Source organism: Anguilla anguilla, chromosome 8 (genome assembly GCF_013347855.1).
Source record: "Anguilla anguilla isolate fAngAng1 chromosome 8, fAngAng1.pri, whole genome shotgun sequence".
Classification (NCBI taxonomy): Eukaryota; Metazoa; Chordata; class Actinopteri; order Anguilliformes; family Anguillidae; genus Anguilla; species Anguilla anguilla.
The window spans coordinates 4,935,379-4,952,878 of record NC_049208.1 but is presented as its reverse complement, the minus strand read 5'-3'; the positions used below and the strand labels follow the sequence as shown (position 1 = coordinate 4,952,878).

The 17,500-nt window shown below is 49.1% G+C and overlaps 1 protein-coding gene across 1 annotated transcript in view; it reads right to left on the bottom strand.

The window, feature by feature from the left end:
- tep1 (telomerase-associated protein 1) overlaps nt 1–17,500 on the bottom strand; it is a 38,889-nt gene that overhangs the window by 12,287 nt on the left and 9,102 nt on the right. The window contains exons 13-39 of the mRNA XM_035429311.1: nt 17,157–17,382; nt 16,067–16,219; nt 15,566–15,640; nt 13,873–14,088; nt 13,068–13,186; nt 12,818–12,964; nt 12,325–12,616; nt 12,031–12,152; nt 11,351–11,464; nt 11,083–11,200; nt 9,231–9,419; nt 8,825–9,012; nt 8,522–8,672; nt 8,203–8,382; nt 8,020–8,112; nt 6,430–6,556; nt 5,723–5,882; nt 5,161–5,294; nt 4,555–4,643; nt 4,193–4,307; nt 3,228–3,483; nt 3,019–3,139; nt 2,365–2,489; nt 2,141–2,240; nt 1,802–1,954; nt 1,348–1,560; nt 158–214 (exon numbers count right to left, since the gene is read on the bottom strand). Of these exons, the coding sequence (XP_035285202.1) occupies nt 158–214; nt 1,348–1,560; nt 1,802–1,954; nt 2,141–2,240; nt 2,365–2,489; nt 3,019–3,139; nt 3,228–3,483; nt 4,193–4,307; nt 4,555–4,643; nt 5,161–5,294; nt 5,723–5,882; nt 6,430–6,556; nt 8,020–8,112; nt 8,203–8,382; nt 8,522–8,672; nt 8,825–9,012; nt 9,231–9,419; nt 11,083–11,200; nt 11,351–11,464; nt 12,031–12,152; nt 12,325–12,616; nt 12,818–12,964; nt 13,068–13,186; nt 13,873–14,088; nt 15,566–15,640; nt 16,067–16,219; nt 17,157–17,382 (4,033 nt within the window). The remainder of the gene's footprint in view (nt 1–157; nt 215–1,347; nt 1,561–1,801; nt 1,955–2,140; nt 2,241–2,364; nt 2,490–3,018; nt 3,140–3,227; nt 3,484–4,192; nt 4,308–4,554; nt 4,644–5,160; nt 5,295–5,722; nt 5,883–6,429; nt 6,557–8,019; nt 8,113–8,202; nt 8,383–8,521; nt 8,673–8,824; nt 9,013–9,230; nt 9,420–11,082; nt 11,201–11,350; nt 11,465–12,030; nt 12,153–12,324; nt 12,617–12,817; nt 12,965–13,067; nt 13,187–13,872; nt 14,089–15,565; nt 15,641–16,066; nt 16,220–17,156; nt 17,383–17,500) is intronic.

Sequence of the window (17,500 nt, the reverse complement as noted above, 5' to 3'; positions counted from 1 at the left end):
TTCTAAACTGGACATTCCAACACTGATGTCACAGTCACTACTGGTAACTGAATGCAACAAAGTTCTAGAACACTGATTTTCATTCCGAACATTCCAAAAAAAAAAAAAAAAAACCTACTCTCCCAAAGGGTGAAATGCACACGGGATCTGTACAGACCTTGTCCTCCTTCAGCACGGCCATTTCCTCTCCAAGACCACCTGACCACACCTGGACCTGAGGGTGAGGAGGGGAGAGAGAACGCGGTAAACCACAGCAGATGTCACGTGTGTAAGCTCGTCTCCGCTCTCTCGAATCGACAAGAGGCTGCAACGACCTTTGCCGTGTGCGCATGCGTGATTGGGCTTTCTCCCCAATTAGGGACGAAAAAAGAAAAAAAACATTTTTCAAAATCTAATTATAAAGAAAATAAAGTGCAACAAGAATTGCACAAAAGCCATTTTAAACATGTGTGCTAGAAACCCAAAAGGATGAATTGTGACAAAACTAGTTTTGATGTACAGAGAAAAGGAAGCTTTGTACTGAATTCACCCATGAAACATACAAGACCTTCAGCTCCAGCAGATCTCTGAGATCCCTGTTAGCTGGTGATGATTAGAAAAAGATCAGAAATTTATTCAGATGCTGATCCATTTAGGACTTTAAACAAAAGTAACACAACTTAAAATAAAAAAAACTGAGGTACCAATGCATTGGGTTCAGCACATTGTGTGTTTAGTGTATGTATTTCATGTATAATGTGAGTATACTGTGTGTATAATGTACTGTGTCATCAGTGCTTATTGCGTGCATTGCATGAACCGTGTGTACAGTGTAATGAGTCAAATGTTGTGTGTGTACACTGAATGCATGTATAGTGTGTGAATATAGTGTATATGTTTTGCGTATAGTGTACAATGTTTTTAGAGTGTGCAGCGTAGAGTTTATAATGTGTGGTCTGTAGGGTGTAGAGTGAATACCACTAGAACAGTGTATAGTATATGGTGTGTATAGTGTATAATGTAGAGAGTACAGTGCTGTGTGTCTATAGTGTGCTGAGTGTAGTATGCATAGTGTGAATATATTGAGTATAGTGTGTGGCCTGTGTATAGTGCATAATGTTTGTAGAGTGTACAGTGTAGTGTGTATAGTGCATGGTGGGTAGTGTGTATATTGTGAATATAGTGAGTATAGTACATGGAGTGCGTATAGTTCAGTGTTTGTAGTGAGTACAGTGTAGTGTGTATAGAGTGTGGTGGCCAGTGTGTATAGTGTGAATATATTGAGAACAGCATATGATATATGTTGTGTGTATAGTGTGGTGTTTAGAGTGCACAGTGCATTGTGGGATAGTTTATAACGGGTCTCACCACACCATCTTCCCCAGCGCTCAGCAGTAGCTCTCCTCTCTCCACGAAGTTCAGCACTTCTGCGGACCCCTGGTGAGCCCTATAGCACCCCACGCAGGACAACGCCGGTACTGCCCACAGTCTCACCTCACCCGAGAGACTGCCAGAGGAGAGAAGAGAGGTGGAGGGAGAGAAAGAGAGACTTCGGACGGACTGCTGATGCCCTGAGAGAGTCTGAAAAAGAGAGAAGGGGGGGGGGGGGGCAGGGTGGAGGACAGGGAGAGAGTGAGAGAGAGACAGAATGGGAGGTGTGGAAAAAGTGAGAGGAAGAGAGACAGAGAATGGGAGGTGTGGAGGAAGGCGGAGAGAGAGAGAGAGATTGGGAGAGTTTAAATGTTCTACGGACAAATAATGTTTTATCTGCTGAAATACACACTGCCCCCCATCCTCGCTCCCTCCCCCCCCCCACACTCACCCCCAGGGCCTCTCCACGGAGCCAGTTCCACAGACGGACGCCCCCGTCCCACCCCCCGACTGCCAGCACCTGACCCTCGGGGTCAAAGGTGACGCAGTTCAGAGGGCACGGGTTGAGCAGTGCTGTCACCAGAGTTCCGTTTGGAGACCAGACCTGGGGAAACGCAGGAAGCGTGTGACTGACTGCTGTCCAAGTCCATCCGCAGGACGTCAAAGCGCGATTCAGCCTAACCCTCAGGCCTAACATCGCACGCCACTGCCAGCACAAACACAGCACAAACCCAGTGATCGCTGCTGCTTAAGGCTTGTGGTTTACTTAAGAACATGCATGCACTCTCACCTTCAGATTGAAGTCCAGAGAGACTGTGGCCAGGCGCTTCCTGTCTCCACTGACATCACATCCTGTGATCCTGTTGGTATGGGCATCCACGTGTGCAGTCCTTGAAAGACACAGGTGGTACAACCAATTTTTTTTCACCGTTTAGTGGCAGCCACTTTCTGTCATTACGTTACGTTGGCTATGGTGTTCAGCTTGATGTTCACTGCGCTGCAGTGTTCAGTCACCTGCAACCGTTCTCGATGTCCCACACTTCCAGCCGTCCGTCAAAGGAGGTGGATGCCAGAAGTCCCTCCTCCAGGAAGCAGCACCCAGAGATGCCATCACAGCTGCTGACCAATGACCTCACTTCCTGTGAACACCAACCAACACACAGTTTACCAATGACCTCACTTCCTGTAAACACCAACCAACACACAGTTTACCAATGACCTCACTTCCTGTAAACACCAATCAACATACAGTTTACCAATGACTGCACTTCCTGTGAACACCAAAGGGAAGGTCATTTTCTTCAATACAAAGTGTGTTATCAACCATCTCAAGTTTACATAAATATCGTATGATTTACAAATCAGAAACCAAATTTCGTAGTATTTACGGCCTTTATGACATCATACTTAGAGAGTAGAGAGCATTGCACACATTTTGAAGCCAATAAGACCAAACATTATGTGATAAATTCTGAATTTAAATTTCATGTCCATGTTAAAGCCTCAAGAAACCTGTTTATTTAAATATGTTTATTTCTTGTTATTTCTGTGATAATCTGTATATATGTTCAGTGTTTCACAAAAAAAATAAAAAAGATTTCTTCAATGAGTGAGATTTCCTAAACAGTGGTGGGGGCGGGGACATTTGTGACTGACAGGTGCGTTTACCTGTCCGGTCTCTCTGTGGATGAGGTGCAGGGACCCATTCTCAGTGCCCACGGCCGCCAAGGTGTGCCCAGGGCTCAGAGCCACACAGGTGGGTTTGGACAGGTAAGAGGAGAGCAGCTCGCTGTGAAGGGCAGGTGTCACATTCGCTCAGGTACAAACCCAGATTCAGGCCATCGAAGCAGAACGGCAGGTGCAGGCGGATGGATTACCTGTCCGCCACACAGAGCTGTTCAGGTTTATTCAGCCACCTCATCAAGCGCACGCCCCCAGCCCCACTCCGTCGCCCATTTCCCACAATGCCCTGGGCCCAGGAGTGAGGAGCGCTGCCGTCCGGCTCGTTGAGCGCCTGCTGCAGGAAGAGAGCTGGCCAACGGGAGAACAGGGGGGCGTGTCGTTTCAGGAAACTGCGACATTCTTCCAGGTTGCCGGGAGGAGCCGAGTCAGCGGCGGTGGAATTCTGGGACTCTTCAGGAGCAGGAACACGAAAAAGAAATCGACCCAAATCAGGTTTCAGTGAGCGCTTACTTCTGTCTCAATCTCAACCCTTTGAGGTGTAAGATCACAAAAGTGTGATTTGAATGTTCTTAACTGAACATTCTAATGCTGATGTAACAATCACTGCTGGTAACTGACAGCAATGGAGTTCTAGAACACTGACTCACTGGAACATTCAACAAAAAAAACCTTCTCTTCAAAGGGTTAATGAGTGTTTACTCCTGTCTTTAATGACTCGCTGGGGGAGTCCAGGATTACAATGCTTTCGCAAGGATCAGAAAAAATTATGTACGATACACAAAGTACCCTGGGTAGAAAAACACACTATCAGAGAAGTAGCAACACCTCTCCGTCTGTCTAGTAACTGTTCAGAAGACTTAATGTTTCTTTTTCCTCCCTTACATTGATTTAACTCACCTCTATGTTTCTTGTACAGTTACTTTATTTACTTGCATCAATCAGTTGTTGATATAGCAGCATGAACTGTACTCTGTATTTTGTCTTTTGGAATCAACCTCAGTTACTTCATAACTAAAACTGTTGCATGATGGCTTCTGAAGTTCTCATTGGCTTGATGCTTTCAGAAAGTCACAGACAGGTGGTAGGATTGAACAGATGAGCAGTGGCTCCTGGGAACTGTAGTTCACCAGAGTGTCACATTGTACTTTTTGTGGCTCACCAAACTGGCTGTAGGTTTCCAGGAGGTGGTGCAGGAGTCCGTGCCGAACATTAGCATACAGGAAGTGGAAGCTGGACAGCAGGAAGCTCATCGCTGCCATCTGGCCACTGCTCATCTAAATGAGGAGAAGCAAGAAAAAGACATTTTCAAATAATTTAATGACAAATTTCCTTTTTTTTTCTTTCCCCTTTGTCTCTTCAGTTTGAAATGTTCAATCATGCCGAAGTGGCAGCCATTACTGCAACTGCCATTGTCCAATGAGGACAACACAGACATGCATGTGCTCTCCTCTAAACCACATGTGTCAGCCACCGCAGCTAATGACACAGCCAATGACACGGTGAGGGGGTGGAGTCACTGACCAGGTGGGCGGGAAGGTGGATGACGGCATCCGCTTCGCAGTGAACAAACGTGTCCTTTCCCTGAGGGTCACTGAGCGTCCAGAGGTGTGCTGAGAGAGAGAGAGAGCGTGAGAGAGAGAGAGAAAGCGTGTGTGAGCGAGACAGAGTGGGAGAGAGAAAGAGTGTGTGAGAGAGAGAGAGAGAGAGAGAGAGAGAGAGAGAGAGAGAGAGAGAAAGAGTGTGTGAGCGAGACAGAGTGGGAGAGAGAAAGAGTGTGTGAGAGAGAGAGAGAGAGCGAGCGAGAGAGAGGGGGAGAGAGAGAGACAGACAGACAATGTGTAGTTAGATTGAGATAAAAACACACAGAAATAAACACACCAACAAACAGTGATACAGACATACACACACGAGAACAGACAGAAACAAATATGTGTTTATAGTGAGCATTAATCATTTGTTATTCCTGCACATAACAAATGATTAATGTCTGATGTCTGTGATGCATGCGTGCATGCATGGATGTGCGTGTGTGTGTGTGTGCATGTGCGTGACTGAACATGTGTGCGTGTGTGTGTGTGTGTGTGTGTGTGTGTGTGTGCGTGTGCGTGTGCGTGTGCGTAACCTCACCTGCCAATAGGCTGTGCGCTCTGGCCTTGTCACCCGCTCCTGACAGGAAGAGCTGCTCAAAGGCAGACCTCACCTCAGGATTGGTCAAAGTCAGAGAGTCTTCCGGGCCTTGGGAGTAGGGTTGACCAATCAGGCTGCAAGACAGGTTCCCTCCTATTTATGCTGTTCTACTCTGTATACGGTTACATACAACATTCTAGGTATACACACCAACATGGGCTTAACTGGACTAACATGAATATAATGCCAACCTCATGTACTGGCATGGATATGCTAACCGCCTATACTAACACGGGAATAATGTAAACTTTTTTTTTTTGGCTTTTTTTCAGCTTAATTAGACAGGATAGTGTAGAGAGACAGGAAGAACTAGGAGGAGAGAGAGAGAGACATGCGGCAAAGGTCTGCGGCGGTCGGACTCGAACCGCCGACGTCGCGGCTCGCGACGAGCGTGAGGAAATCGCTCTACGGGCTACGCCACTGGAGGCCCCGATCTCCTGTAAACTTCTGTTACTTTAGTGCTAAGTTTACAGGAGACTATTCCGTGCGAACATGGGAATACCTCTGCAAAGTTCGGAAAAACTGGGAAAAGGTTGCCATGGGGATGCGTTCCTGCGGCTTCCTGGCCAGCTTCAGCATTTCCTGCCATGTGACCATTCCGCTCCCGGAAGAGAGCTCACTGCACATGCTCAGTATTGCGTAGAGATCTCTTTCTCTCAGTCCTGCAAAAAAAAAATAAACACAAAGACAACATGGTCACCAGGGCCATGCTGAACAATTATCACTCTGTCCACAGTGTGTGTATGTGCGTGTGTGTTCGTGTGCGTGTGTGTGCGTGCACGAGTGATGATGGGCATGTACTGAGTGTGTGAAAGCAATACAGTGAACACGCAATTTATGTAGTGTGTAGTGTGTGTGTGTAATGACTGTGTAAAGTGTGTAGAGTGTGTGTAGGAAGTGTGTAGGGAGTGGGTAGAGTGTGTGTAGAGTGTGCATAGTTTGTGCAGAGTGTGTGTAGGGAGTTTGTAGTGTGTGTGTAGGGAGTGTGTAGTGTGTGTAGAGTTTGTGTAGAGTTTGTGCAGTGTGTGTACAGTATGTGTAGAGTGTGTGCAGGGAGTGTGTTGAGTGTGTAGAGCGTGTAGAGTGTGTCTGGGGAGTGTGTAGTGTGTGTAGAGTGTGTGTAGAGTTTGTGCAGTGTGTGGAGCGTGTAGAGTGTGTCTGGGGAGTGTGTAGAGTGTGTGTAGAGTGTGTGCAGTGTGTGCTGCTTACCGCAGTGGCTGACGGTCAGTGCTGCCAGGGCCCAGCCGAGCCCCCTGACCTGGGACTGCATTCTGAGCAGTGCCTGCTTAACCAGCGGCCCCACTGCCTGAGGGAGGGACTGGAGACTGTCCTTCATCTGCAGAGCAACATCATCATCATCATCATCAACATCAATACCATCATCCCCATAACTGTTACCTTAATTAACATCATCAACAACATCATCATCATCAGTACTATCATCACCATAACTATAACCTCAATTTACATCATCAACATCATCATCATCATCAGTACTATCATCACCATAACCATAACCTTAAATAAAATTATCAACAACATCATCATCATCATCATCAAAACTGTCATTGACATTTCCATAACCATCGCCTTCATCAACATCATCACCATCACCTTCATCAACAATATTATAACCACAGCATCAGCAATACAAGCATCCCCATAACTATCACCTTCATCAACATCAACAGCACCACCACCATCATCACCCAAACTACCACCATCACCTTCATCAACATCATCACCACCATCATCATCACCAAAACCCTCATCACCCAAACTATCACCGTCACCTTCATCAACATCATCAGCACCACCACCATCATTGCCCAAACTACCACCATCACCACCACCAAAACCCTCATCACCCAAACTATCACCATCACCTTCATCAACATCATCACCACCATCATCATCACCCATAATATTCATCACCCAAACTATCACCATCACCTTCATCAACATCATCATCACCAAAACCCTCATCACCCAAACTATCACCATCACCTTCATCAACATCATCACCACCATCATCATCACCCATAATATTCATCACCCAAACTATCACCCTCACCTTCATCAACATCATCACCACCACCATCATCACCAAAACCTTCATTAGCCAAACTATCACTATCATCTCCAACACCATCAACATCATCACCACCACCATCGCATCACCAAAACCCTCATCACCCTAACTATCACCATCATCTCCATCAGCATCACCTTCATCAACATCATCACCACCACCACCATCACCAAAACCCTCATCAGCCTAACTATCACCATCATCAACATCATCACCACCACCATCGCATCACCAAAACCCTCATCACCCTAACTATCACCATCATCTCCATCAGCATCACCTTCATCAACATCATCACCACCATCACCAAAACCCTCATCACCCTAACTATCACCATCATCTCGATCACCATAAATGGTAAAATGGTAAATGGACTGCATTTATATAGCGCTTTTATCCAAAGCGCTTTACAATTGATACCTCTCATTCACCAGAGTAGTTAGGGGTTAGGTGTCTTGCTCAGGGACACTTCGACACGCCCAGGGCGGGGATCGAACTAGCAACCCTCCGACTACCAGACAACCGCTCTTACCTCCTGAGCTATGTCGCCCCACCATCATCAACTTAATCACGGTCTTCCTCATCATCATCATCATCATCCCCAGTACTGCTCCCAGGTGAGCTCTGGTGCAGGTGAGCTCCTCCCAGGTGAGCTCTGATACAGATGAGCTCTGGTTCAGGTGAGCTCCTCCCAGGTGAGCTCTTACCTTTTCAAACACGGCAAAGCTCCTCAGTTCCTCACAGGCCATGTGTAGGTACAGCGGGCTGGCAGAACCCTTCTTCATCATCAGCGACTGCAGCTACACACACACACGCACACACACACAGAATATTACCCACTAGGTCTCAGGCGATGTTGTACACTCAGCACTTCACCTCAGGGCACAAACCTGGTTGTTAAACGCCGAGTCGCTCAGTTTCTTCCCGTACATCGCAAGCTCCGTCTGAACAATCTCCCTTCTGTCCAGCATGGAAAGCGGTCCCAAGGAAAACACAGAGGAACCCTTCATCTTTGCCAGAGTGTGCCGGAGGGTTGAGTTTGGGGTGACACTCAGTACCAAAGATACACCCTGAGAAATTAGGTAGGTTTTTATGGCATAAAACATTCCTGGAATAAAACAATTTTTACTTCACACAAAATAATCTACAGTATAGAGTTGGCGCACAGCAAATATTTCTCTGAGTGAAAGCCAGCCTATGTTTACTGACCAGAGGGAGGTCCTGTGGTATCCAGTCAAACCGCAGCTGGCCTCTGGCATCCTGTATAAGCTCCACCCCATCAACCAGCAGAGCCAGTGGTTGGCTCTTCCTTGCTTCACTCAGGGCTTTGAGTTCTGTGTGGAATTCTGCCAACAGGTTTCTATAGCAACGAGACTGCCCGTCAGCATCATGCATTTTTAGTGCACTAGATATAGAGAGAATAGACTAGTTCTGCAGCTGTTATTATTATTATGATTAGTATTATTAATAATAAAATAAACAGAACAGCTGCCCACAAACAAACACACTTACTTATAAGATGTAGGGAGGCAAGTCTCCTCCCCTTTTCCTAGCCTCTTCCTCAGCCATTGGATGAGGCAGCGCAGCAGCTGCTCCACACTCTGTGCTGATTGGCTGGCAGCAGTGAAGTAGGAGATGACATCACAGCCAGATGCTTTCTGAGATTTGTCTGGGCTCCTCAGTGCATTGGCAAGTGCAGCCTGCAGAAAGGGGCCTCCTATTGGTCAGTGCATCACACAGTCTTCTATTGGTTCAGAACACCACACAGTCTGCTTATACAGTACACCACTGAGATTCCTATTGGACAGTGACTCACTCAGCATCACACTGCTTGCACAGCTGTGCACGCGAGTACACATTTAGGTATAAATGGCATATTTGAACATATAAGCATAGACTCCTGTGTAATCATGGTTACCATGAACACGGTCTTCCCCTCTCCGGGCCCCCCCTCCACCAGCACAATGCCCCTGGCCCCGCCCTGTCTGCGCTGAGCGTCCTGTACGGTCTTCATCGCCGCGGCAATCAGCTTGTCCCGCCCGTAACACTGCCGAGACTGCGCGTCCTGGAACATTTCCTGTTCCGTGACCTCTGTCTCGTCCACTTCCTGTTCAGATGCACAAAAAAACGTGAATCCTGTAGCTCCAGGACATGCCAAAGCATTAGAATTTAGCGCACAGACACCAGCTCTCTCTCATCGTTAGCGTTTAGCGTACAAGCACCAGCTCTCTCTCATCGTTAGCGTTTAGCGTACAGACACCAGCTCTCTCTCATCGTTAGCGTTTAGCGCACAGACACCAGCTCTCTCTCATCGTTAGCGTTTAGCGTACAGACACCAGCTCTCTCTCATCGTTAGCGTTTAGCGTACAGGCACCAGCTCTCTCTCATCGTTAGCGTTTAGCGTACAGACACCAGCTCTCTCTCATCGTTAGCGTTTAGCATACAGACACCAGCTCTCTCTCATCGTTAGCGTTTAGCGCACAGACATCAGCTCTCTCTCATTGTTAGCATTTAGCATACAAGCATCAGCTCTCTCTCATCGTTAGCGTTTAGCGTACAAGCACCAGCTCTCTCTCATCGTTAGCGTTTAGCGTACAAGCACCAGCTCTCTCTCTCATCGTTAGCGTTTAGCGTACAGACACCAGCTCTCTCTCTCATCGTTAGCGTTTAGCGTACAGGCACCAGCTCTCTCTCATCGTTAGCGTTTAGCGCACAGACACCAGCTCTCTCTCATCGTTAGCATTTAGCGTACAAGCACCAGTTCTCTCTCATCGTTAGCGTTTAGCGCACAGACACCAGTTCTCTCTCATCGTTAGCATTTAGCGCACAGACACCAGCTCTCTCTCTCATCGTTAGCGTTTAGCGTACAGACACCAGCTCTCTCTCATCGTTAGCATTTAGCGTACAGACACCAGCTCTCTCTCATCATTAGCGTTTAGCGCACAGACACCAGCTCTCTCTCATCGTTAGCGTTTAGCGCACAGACACCAGCTCTCTCTCATCGTTAGCGCTTAGCGTACAGACACCAGCTCTCTCTCATCGTTAGCGTTTAGCATACAGACACCAGCTCTCTCTCATCGTTAGCGTTTAGCGTACAGACACCAGCTCTCTCTCATCGTTAGCGTTTAACGTACAGACACCAGCTCTCTCTCATCGTTAGCGTTTAGCGTACAGACACCAGCTCTCTCTCATCGTTAGCGTTTAGCATACAGACACCAGCTCTCTCTCATCGTTAGCGTTTAGCGTACAGACACCAGCTCTCTCTCATCGTTAGCGTTTAGCGTACAGACACCAGCTCTCTCTCATCGTTAGCGTTTAGCGTACAGACACCAGCTCTCTCTCGTCGTTAGCGTTTAGCGCACAGACACCAGCTCTCTCTCATCGTTAGCGTTTAGCGTACAGACACCAGCTCTCTCTCTCATCGTTAGCGTTTAGCGCACAGACACCAGCTCTCTCTCTCATCGTTAGCAGTTAGCGTACAGACACCAGCTCTCTCTCATCGTTAGCGTTTAGCATACAGACACCAGCTCTCTTTCATCGTTAGCGTTTAGCGTACAGACACCAGCTCTCTCTCTCATCGTTAGCGTTTAGCGCACAGACACCAGCTCTCTCTCATCGTTAGCGTTTAGCATACAGACACCAGCTCTCTTTCATCGTTAGCGTTTAGCGTACAGACACCAGCTCTCTCTCTCATCGTTAGCGTTTAGCGCACAGACACCAGCTCTCTCTCATCGTTAGCGTTTAGCGCACAGACACCAGCTGTCTCTGACCTCAATGAAATGCGCCACCAGCGCCCCCCAGAGGTCGTCCAACACCGTCTTCTCAAACCGCTCCAGGCCTTTCACATACGGCTTCCCATCAGCAACACCACCCCACTCACAGGGGTAACTGAGAGTGGGGGGAGGGGAGAATCCGGGGAAAAGGGAGGGAGAAAAAAAAACATCCATTATAGTGCTTAAAGCACAGCTCTGGTTCATCGTTCTGCGTTGTCTGTATTCTGTATTTGTTGTGAGAAAATTGTACTGCAGTAGAACTCACTCTTCGGTGACTTTGGCTCCGCTTTGCAGAATTCTGCTTTTCAGATCGGCCATTTTGGACTCGGCATCCTTCGACTCCGCCGCAAAGTCACCCCTCCAGCTAACCGGGACAGACCTGACCAATCACGTGCGTGCACACACACACATACACACACACACACACACACACATAGACACACACACACACGCAGATGCAATGAAGCTCAAAATTCAGGTGTTATTAATGTGCTGTTGGGGTATTACAAATATGTCATTAGACTAAAGTGAGGTAGAGTGTGTGTACCTGGGCAGGTGAGGTAGAGTGTGTGTACCTGAGCAGGTGAGGTAGAGTGTGTGTACCTGTACCTGGACAGGTGAGGTAGAGTGTGTGTCCCTGAGCAGGTGAGGTAGAGTGTGTGTACCTGAGCAGGTGAGGTAGAGTGTGTGTACCTGAGCAGGTGAGGTAGAGTGCGTGTACCTGGGCAGGTGAGGTAGAGTGTGTGTACCTGAGCAGGTGAGGTAGAGTGTGTGTACCTGAGCAGGTGAGGTAGAGTGTGTGTACCTGGGCAGGTGAGGTAGAGTGTGTGTACCTGGGCAGGTGAGGTAGAGTGTGTGTCCCTGAGCAGGTGAGGTAGAGTGTGTGTACCTGAGCAGGTGAGGTAGAGTGTGTGTCCCTGAGCAGGTGAGGTAGAGTGTGTGTACCTTGCCAGCTGAGGTGTTCTGAAGTAGAAGAACATGCGGTTCTGAGCAGAATCCGGGTGAAGATCCTGGAACTGACGAATCTCCATTTCTGTGATGGACAGACCGGCGGGGGCGGAGCTTATCTGCAGAAAACATCCAATAAACACTGAATATACAGTGAGAGAGCGTGTGAGAGAGAGAGGGAGGGGGAGAGAGAGAGAAAGAGCAAGTGAGAAAGAGAGAGAGAGAGAGAGAGAGAGAGAGAGAGCCTGAGAAAGAGAGAGAGTGATAGACAGATACAGGACGATATCTCACCCATTGGTACTGTGGCAGTGGTGGCAGCGCAGGGGCAGGGGGCACCAGGCCGTACCTCTCTCCCAGAATGCCGAGCAGCAGCTGGCTGCGGCAGACGTGCGACAGGCAGAGTTCCAGGGCCCGGCCTGCCTCCTCCTCGGTGATGCCCCAGCGCAGTTCCACCTCCTGCAGGTAGAGGCAGTGCGGAGCGGCGCGGCGTCGCAACTCGGGGAACACGCGGCGCACCAGCACGTCTCTCTCCCCGTGCATGTCCCTGAACGTGGAGGAGACGAACACGCGCACCGCTCGCCACCTGGGGGCGACAGAGAGTCCAATCACAACGGCAGCCCGGGCATAAACGTGTGCGCACGTGTGCGTGTGTGTGTCTGTGTGCGTGTGTGAGAGTGTGTGTTTGTGCATGTACGTGCGTGTATGTGCCTGTGTGCGTGTGCGCATGTGTGTGTGTTTGTGTGTAAGTGTGTGTGTGTGTATATGTGTGTATGTGTGTGTGTACCGTAGTTTGGGGGTGGCAGGCAGGGAGCAGACAGCAGTGTCTCTGCCATTCTGGTCTTTGGCTCCCTCTGGTGGAGGGATGCTGTGCAGCTTATCAATGCGCTCCACGTGATCCAGAAGCCTGGAAGAGCCTCTTTCTCCAATAAATCTGAGACAGAAAGAGAGAGAGAAAATGCATAAAACAAGAGGGATCATTGACAGGCTACTACAGCTCCCCCAGTGGTTCTAAGTGGTACTACAGTTACTCTTACCTGAGGATCTGTTCACTGAACCCATGCAGCTCCACAACGTTCCTGTCTATGTTCTGGGGGTCCATTGTAACGCTAGTCCCACTGAAATTTACAACCAGATACACACACACACACACACACACACACACACACAGGCACACATGCACGCACACACATGCATGCACGCACACACACGCACACACACACACGCACGGACACACATATACACAAATGCGCACACACGAACACACACAACCACATGCACACACACACACACACACACACACACACACATACAATTTACTTGAAGGAATAAGCTAAATTTTACAGAGAAACTGAAAGATGGATGGAGAAAGGGAACAAATGAGTGAAAGAGAGAAAAAGAAGGAAAATGGAGCTTCCGAAACGTTATGTTTTATTCTCCAATTGGCGACATGTCCTTTATTACAACTGGAATATGTGAGGGATACTGTCGCAATCAACCAGCAGGGGTTGCTAGAGAGCAACGAGAAGAGGAACTCTGCAGAATGAGCCCTCTCTAACCGGACGAGCCACAAGGCAGCTCAGGTAAAGTATAGGTAAGGTGCATTACATGACATACGTACTTTGAGGTAAGGTGTATATCCATGTTATGCACATTGTTAGGCAAGACGAATGTCAGAGAGAATCAAACCTGGCCCTTGAACCCAAAGCCTGCCTGGGTTTAAATGAACAACTAGTGCTACTGATTGGCCAGACTGTCTTCACACCTGACTCCCAGGTAAAGGGAGGGTGGAAAAAACCCAGCAGTTTTCAGCCCTCAAGTACCATGATTTGTTGATCCCTAGTTGAAATACATGTAAATCATATTTAAAGGTAAGGTGTATATGAAGTCAAGGTAAGGCAATCGTTGTTTAAAAATAACACGTTTTGAGTCATACCTATTGGCGAGGTGCATGGTGATGAGCAGGGTTTCAGGGTTGATGTCCTTCCGGTACTTGTTCAAGACATGCTCCAGGTCACTGTGTATAGACCAATCCGTCAAAGAGATTATCGTGTCCACCTGAAAAATTAGAACAGTCATAACACAGGTCAATATGTCCAATCCGTCTTTTTAAGCCCCCGATCTCCACATCAATTCAGTCTGTCAATCGACACAATTTACTCTACCCCTACTAATTCTATGAACTCGATTGTCAATCCACACATCGATTCCACTGACTCACCCGGCAAAATACACATCATCGTATTGTCAGATATGTAGTGCATAAACTGTGGCCTTAGAGAAGGAAACAGTGAATCTGACACAAATATTATATCATTTCTAAGAATGTGGCCTGGTCTCCCCGTCACAAATAGCATCAAAGCAATTGTGATTGGGGAAATTTAAAATCCACTGATACCCTAATCTAGGCAAACCCAGATCTATGGGTCTTGTGGCGCCCCGATCCCTGATCGGTGCTCCCCACGAGACCACCAAGACGGCCGAGCCCATCGACACCGGCGGCTGCTGGGAAAAGTTGTGAGTGGGCGCTACGTACCAAACCACAGCCTGGAGACGTTCAGGACCCTGGACAGCACCAGACGGAACACCTAAGGTGACACCAGGCAGCACCATGGACAGGGCTGCAGCAGAGGGAAGGTAAGGGGAATTTTCCACTCTGCTGCACACCTGCAGCTGCTTGGTAGATTGGCTGCCAGAGCCCACCTGAAGCTGCTTGCACTGACGAGCAAGCAGGCTCTTATAGACCAGCACAACCACAGGAAGAGAGAGCGGCTGGGGATTTCTTCGGAGCTACACCAGGCGACTTTCTGCACCTGGATCAGAGACCGTAAGCGGCCGTGGGCCACTCTCTCCTCGCGTAGAGGAATAGGTGTGACAACTTGCAAATTGTTTTGTGTAAAGAGCAACCGTGAGTCCAGGGGACCGTGTGACCGGGGGCGACGACAGGGACCGCTCAGGGCTGGAGCAGGGAGAAGATTGGAGCGCGACCGCACAGGGGAGGGAGATCTTCACCCCTACACCCCCTCGCAGACGGGAGGAGCACCAGTCGGCACCTGGAAGAAGGAGCCGGACCCGGACCGGACTGACCAAGCCCCGCCCCCCTAACCGATGTGCTTCTTATTTCTCTCCAGAAGGGGACCGCGTGAATACCTGGAGTGGAGCACCGATACCCTGACCGGGAAGACGTTTTAGTTGTTTTTGGCTCCCCCTACCTTTACCCCGACTCGTTACCACCATTAAAGAACTATTTGTTAATCACTACCTCAGTCTCCCTGCTCTGGTTCTTCTGGACTTCCGTCACTCAACCCCGCATTGGCTGAGAGAGTTCACAGTCTCACCTCCTCACCTCCTCAGAAGAGACAAACCAGGAGACACGGGACACCATATCTGGGGTGGGAAACCCCGCACGCCTGACATTTCCCATTACTTTAAGTTTGAATGCAATCTTTAGGTAGGCCGGTCCTTGTCATGAGTTACTGCGTTCGATGATTATCGCCGAGGCATGTTGTCCAGCCCCGGGAGAGGCGCACGTTACCTTGGCTTTCTTGGTGACCAGGTGTAGGAGGAGCTCGTTGTAGTCTTTCAGTCTGCCCAAATTCTCCTTCAGCCTCTGTTGAACAGGAAGAACGTTAGGCCCTGTGTGTAGCAGAGTGTATCTTTACACAGGTGCGCGTGCAGCAATGCACGTAGCAGCGAACGCGTGTACGTGCGTGTCAGTGCATGCGTCCGTGTGTAGGAGAGCGTGTTTATCAGTGCGTGAAGCAGTGTTTTGCGTGTGTCTGGGGGGGGGGGTAAGCATCAGTGTTTGTAGCAATGTTTGCCATGTATGTATAGAGTGTATGTGTTGGAGTGAATGACTGTGTGTAGCGGGTGGTGTTTCAAGGTTGGGTGTGCAGCAGGAGTGTGTGTAGCACAGAGGCGACCGCACAGCTGGGATAATCATGGAACATGCTCTCACCACACATGGGTATGTCCTATTACAGGTTGGCTATAGAGGGAATAGAACCGAAAACAGGCCATCAGAAGCCAGCCTTACCTTCACCTGCTTCATCACGTGCCAGACGTTATCCAATAAGAGGTCCGATTTTAGCTCCGCCTCTTCGAAACCACAATTCTTGACGAGGAGCATCTCGAAGTGCTCACTGCAGTGGCCTATCATCATCGCCATCAACAGCGCCACCTCCTGGGCCTAGAGAATTACACTATTAAAAACGGCTACAGCAAGGCCTTGTGGGTAATGCGGTGATGATGCAGGAAGACTGCAGAGAGGGTGAGTCTTATGGAGGGACAGAGACTTACAGTGGGAGTGAGTCTTATGGAGGGGATGAGTCTTATAGAGGGGATGAGTCTTATGAAGGGGGTGAGTCTTATGAAGGGGGTGAGTCTTACAGTGGGGGTGAGTCTTATAGAGGGGATGAGTCTTACAGTGGGGATGAGTCTTATAGAGGGGATGAGTCTTACAGTGGGGGTGAGTCTTATGAAGGGGGTGAGTCTTACAGTGGGGGTGAGTCTTATGGAGGGGGTGAGTCTTGCAGTGGGGGTGAGCCTTATGAAGGGGGTGAGTCTTATGGAGGGGTGAGTCTTACAGTGGGGGTGAGCCTTATGAAGGGGGTGAGTCTTATGGAGGGGGTGAGTCTTACAGTGGGGGTGAGTCTTATGGAGGGGATGAGTCTTACAGTGGGGGTGAGTCTTATGAAGGGGGTGAGTCTTACAGTGGGGGTGAGTCTTATGAAGGGGGTGAGTCTTACAGTGGGGGTGAGTCTTATGACGGGGGTGAGTCTTACAGTGGGGGTGAGCCTTATGAAGGGGGTGAGTCTTACAGTGGGGGTGAGTCTTATGGAGGGGCTGAGTCTTATAGAGGGGATGAGTCTTACAGTGGGGGTGAGTCTTATGAAGGGGGTGAGTCTTACAGTGGGGGTGAGTCTTATGAAGGGGGTGAGTCTTACAGTGGGGGTGAGTCTTATGAAGGGGGTGAGTCTTACAGTGGGGGTGAGTCTTATGGAGGGGATGAGTCTTACAGTGGGGGTGAGTCTTATGGAGGGGATGAGTCTTACAGTGGGGGTGAGTTTTAGGGAAGGGATGAGTCTTACAATGGGAGTGAGTCTTATGGAGGGGTTGAGGCTCACTTTGGGTTCAAGATCGTCAACAGATTGGTCCTGTGGGTCCTCTGGGTCACGGGGGAAGCAGAAGTCCAGTTTTGAGCTCCATGGTGTATAGAAGTCCATGTCCGTGTTACACAGCAGTAGGGTGCGTCCTGGCAGCGGGGGCACGTTGTACTTGCAGGAGATCTGGACCGCTTGCTCCAGAGCCTGCTGGTACCGAGCCAGAACCTCCGGGGTACAGCGCTTGGGACTGAGAGAGAGACACACACACACACACACAAGTCAGCTCTGGGGAACAGCACCTAAGACCTGATTCACACACGCTGCAGACCTGATTCACACACGCTGCAGACCTGATTCACACACGC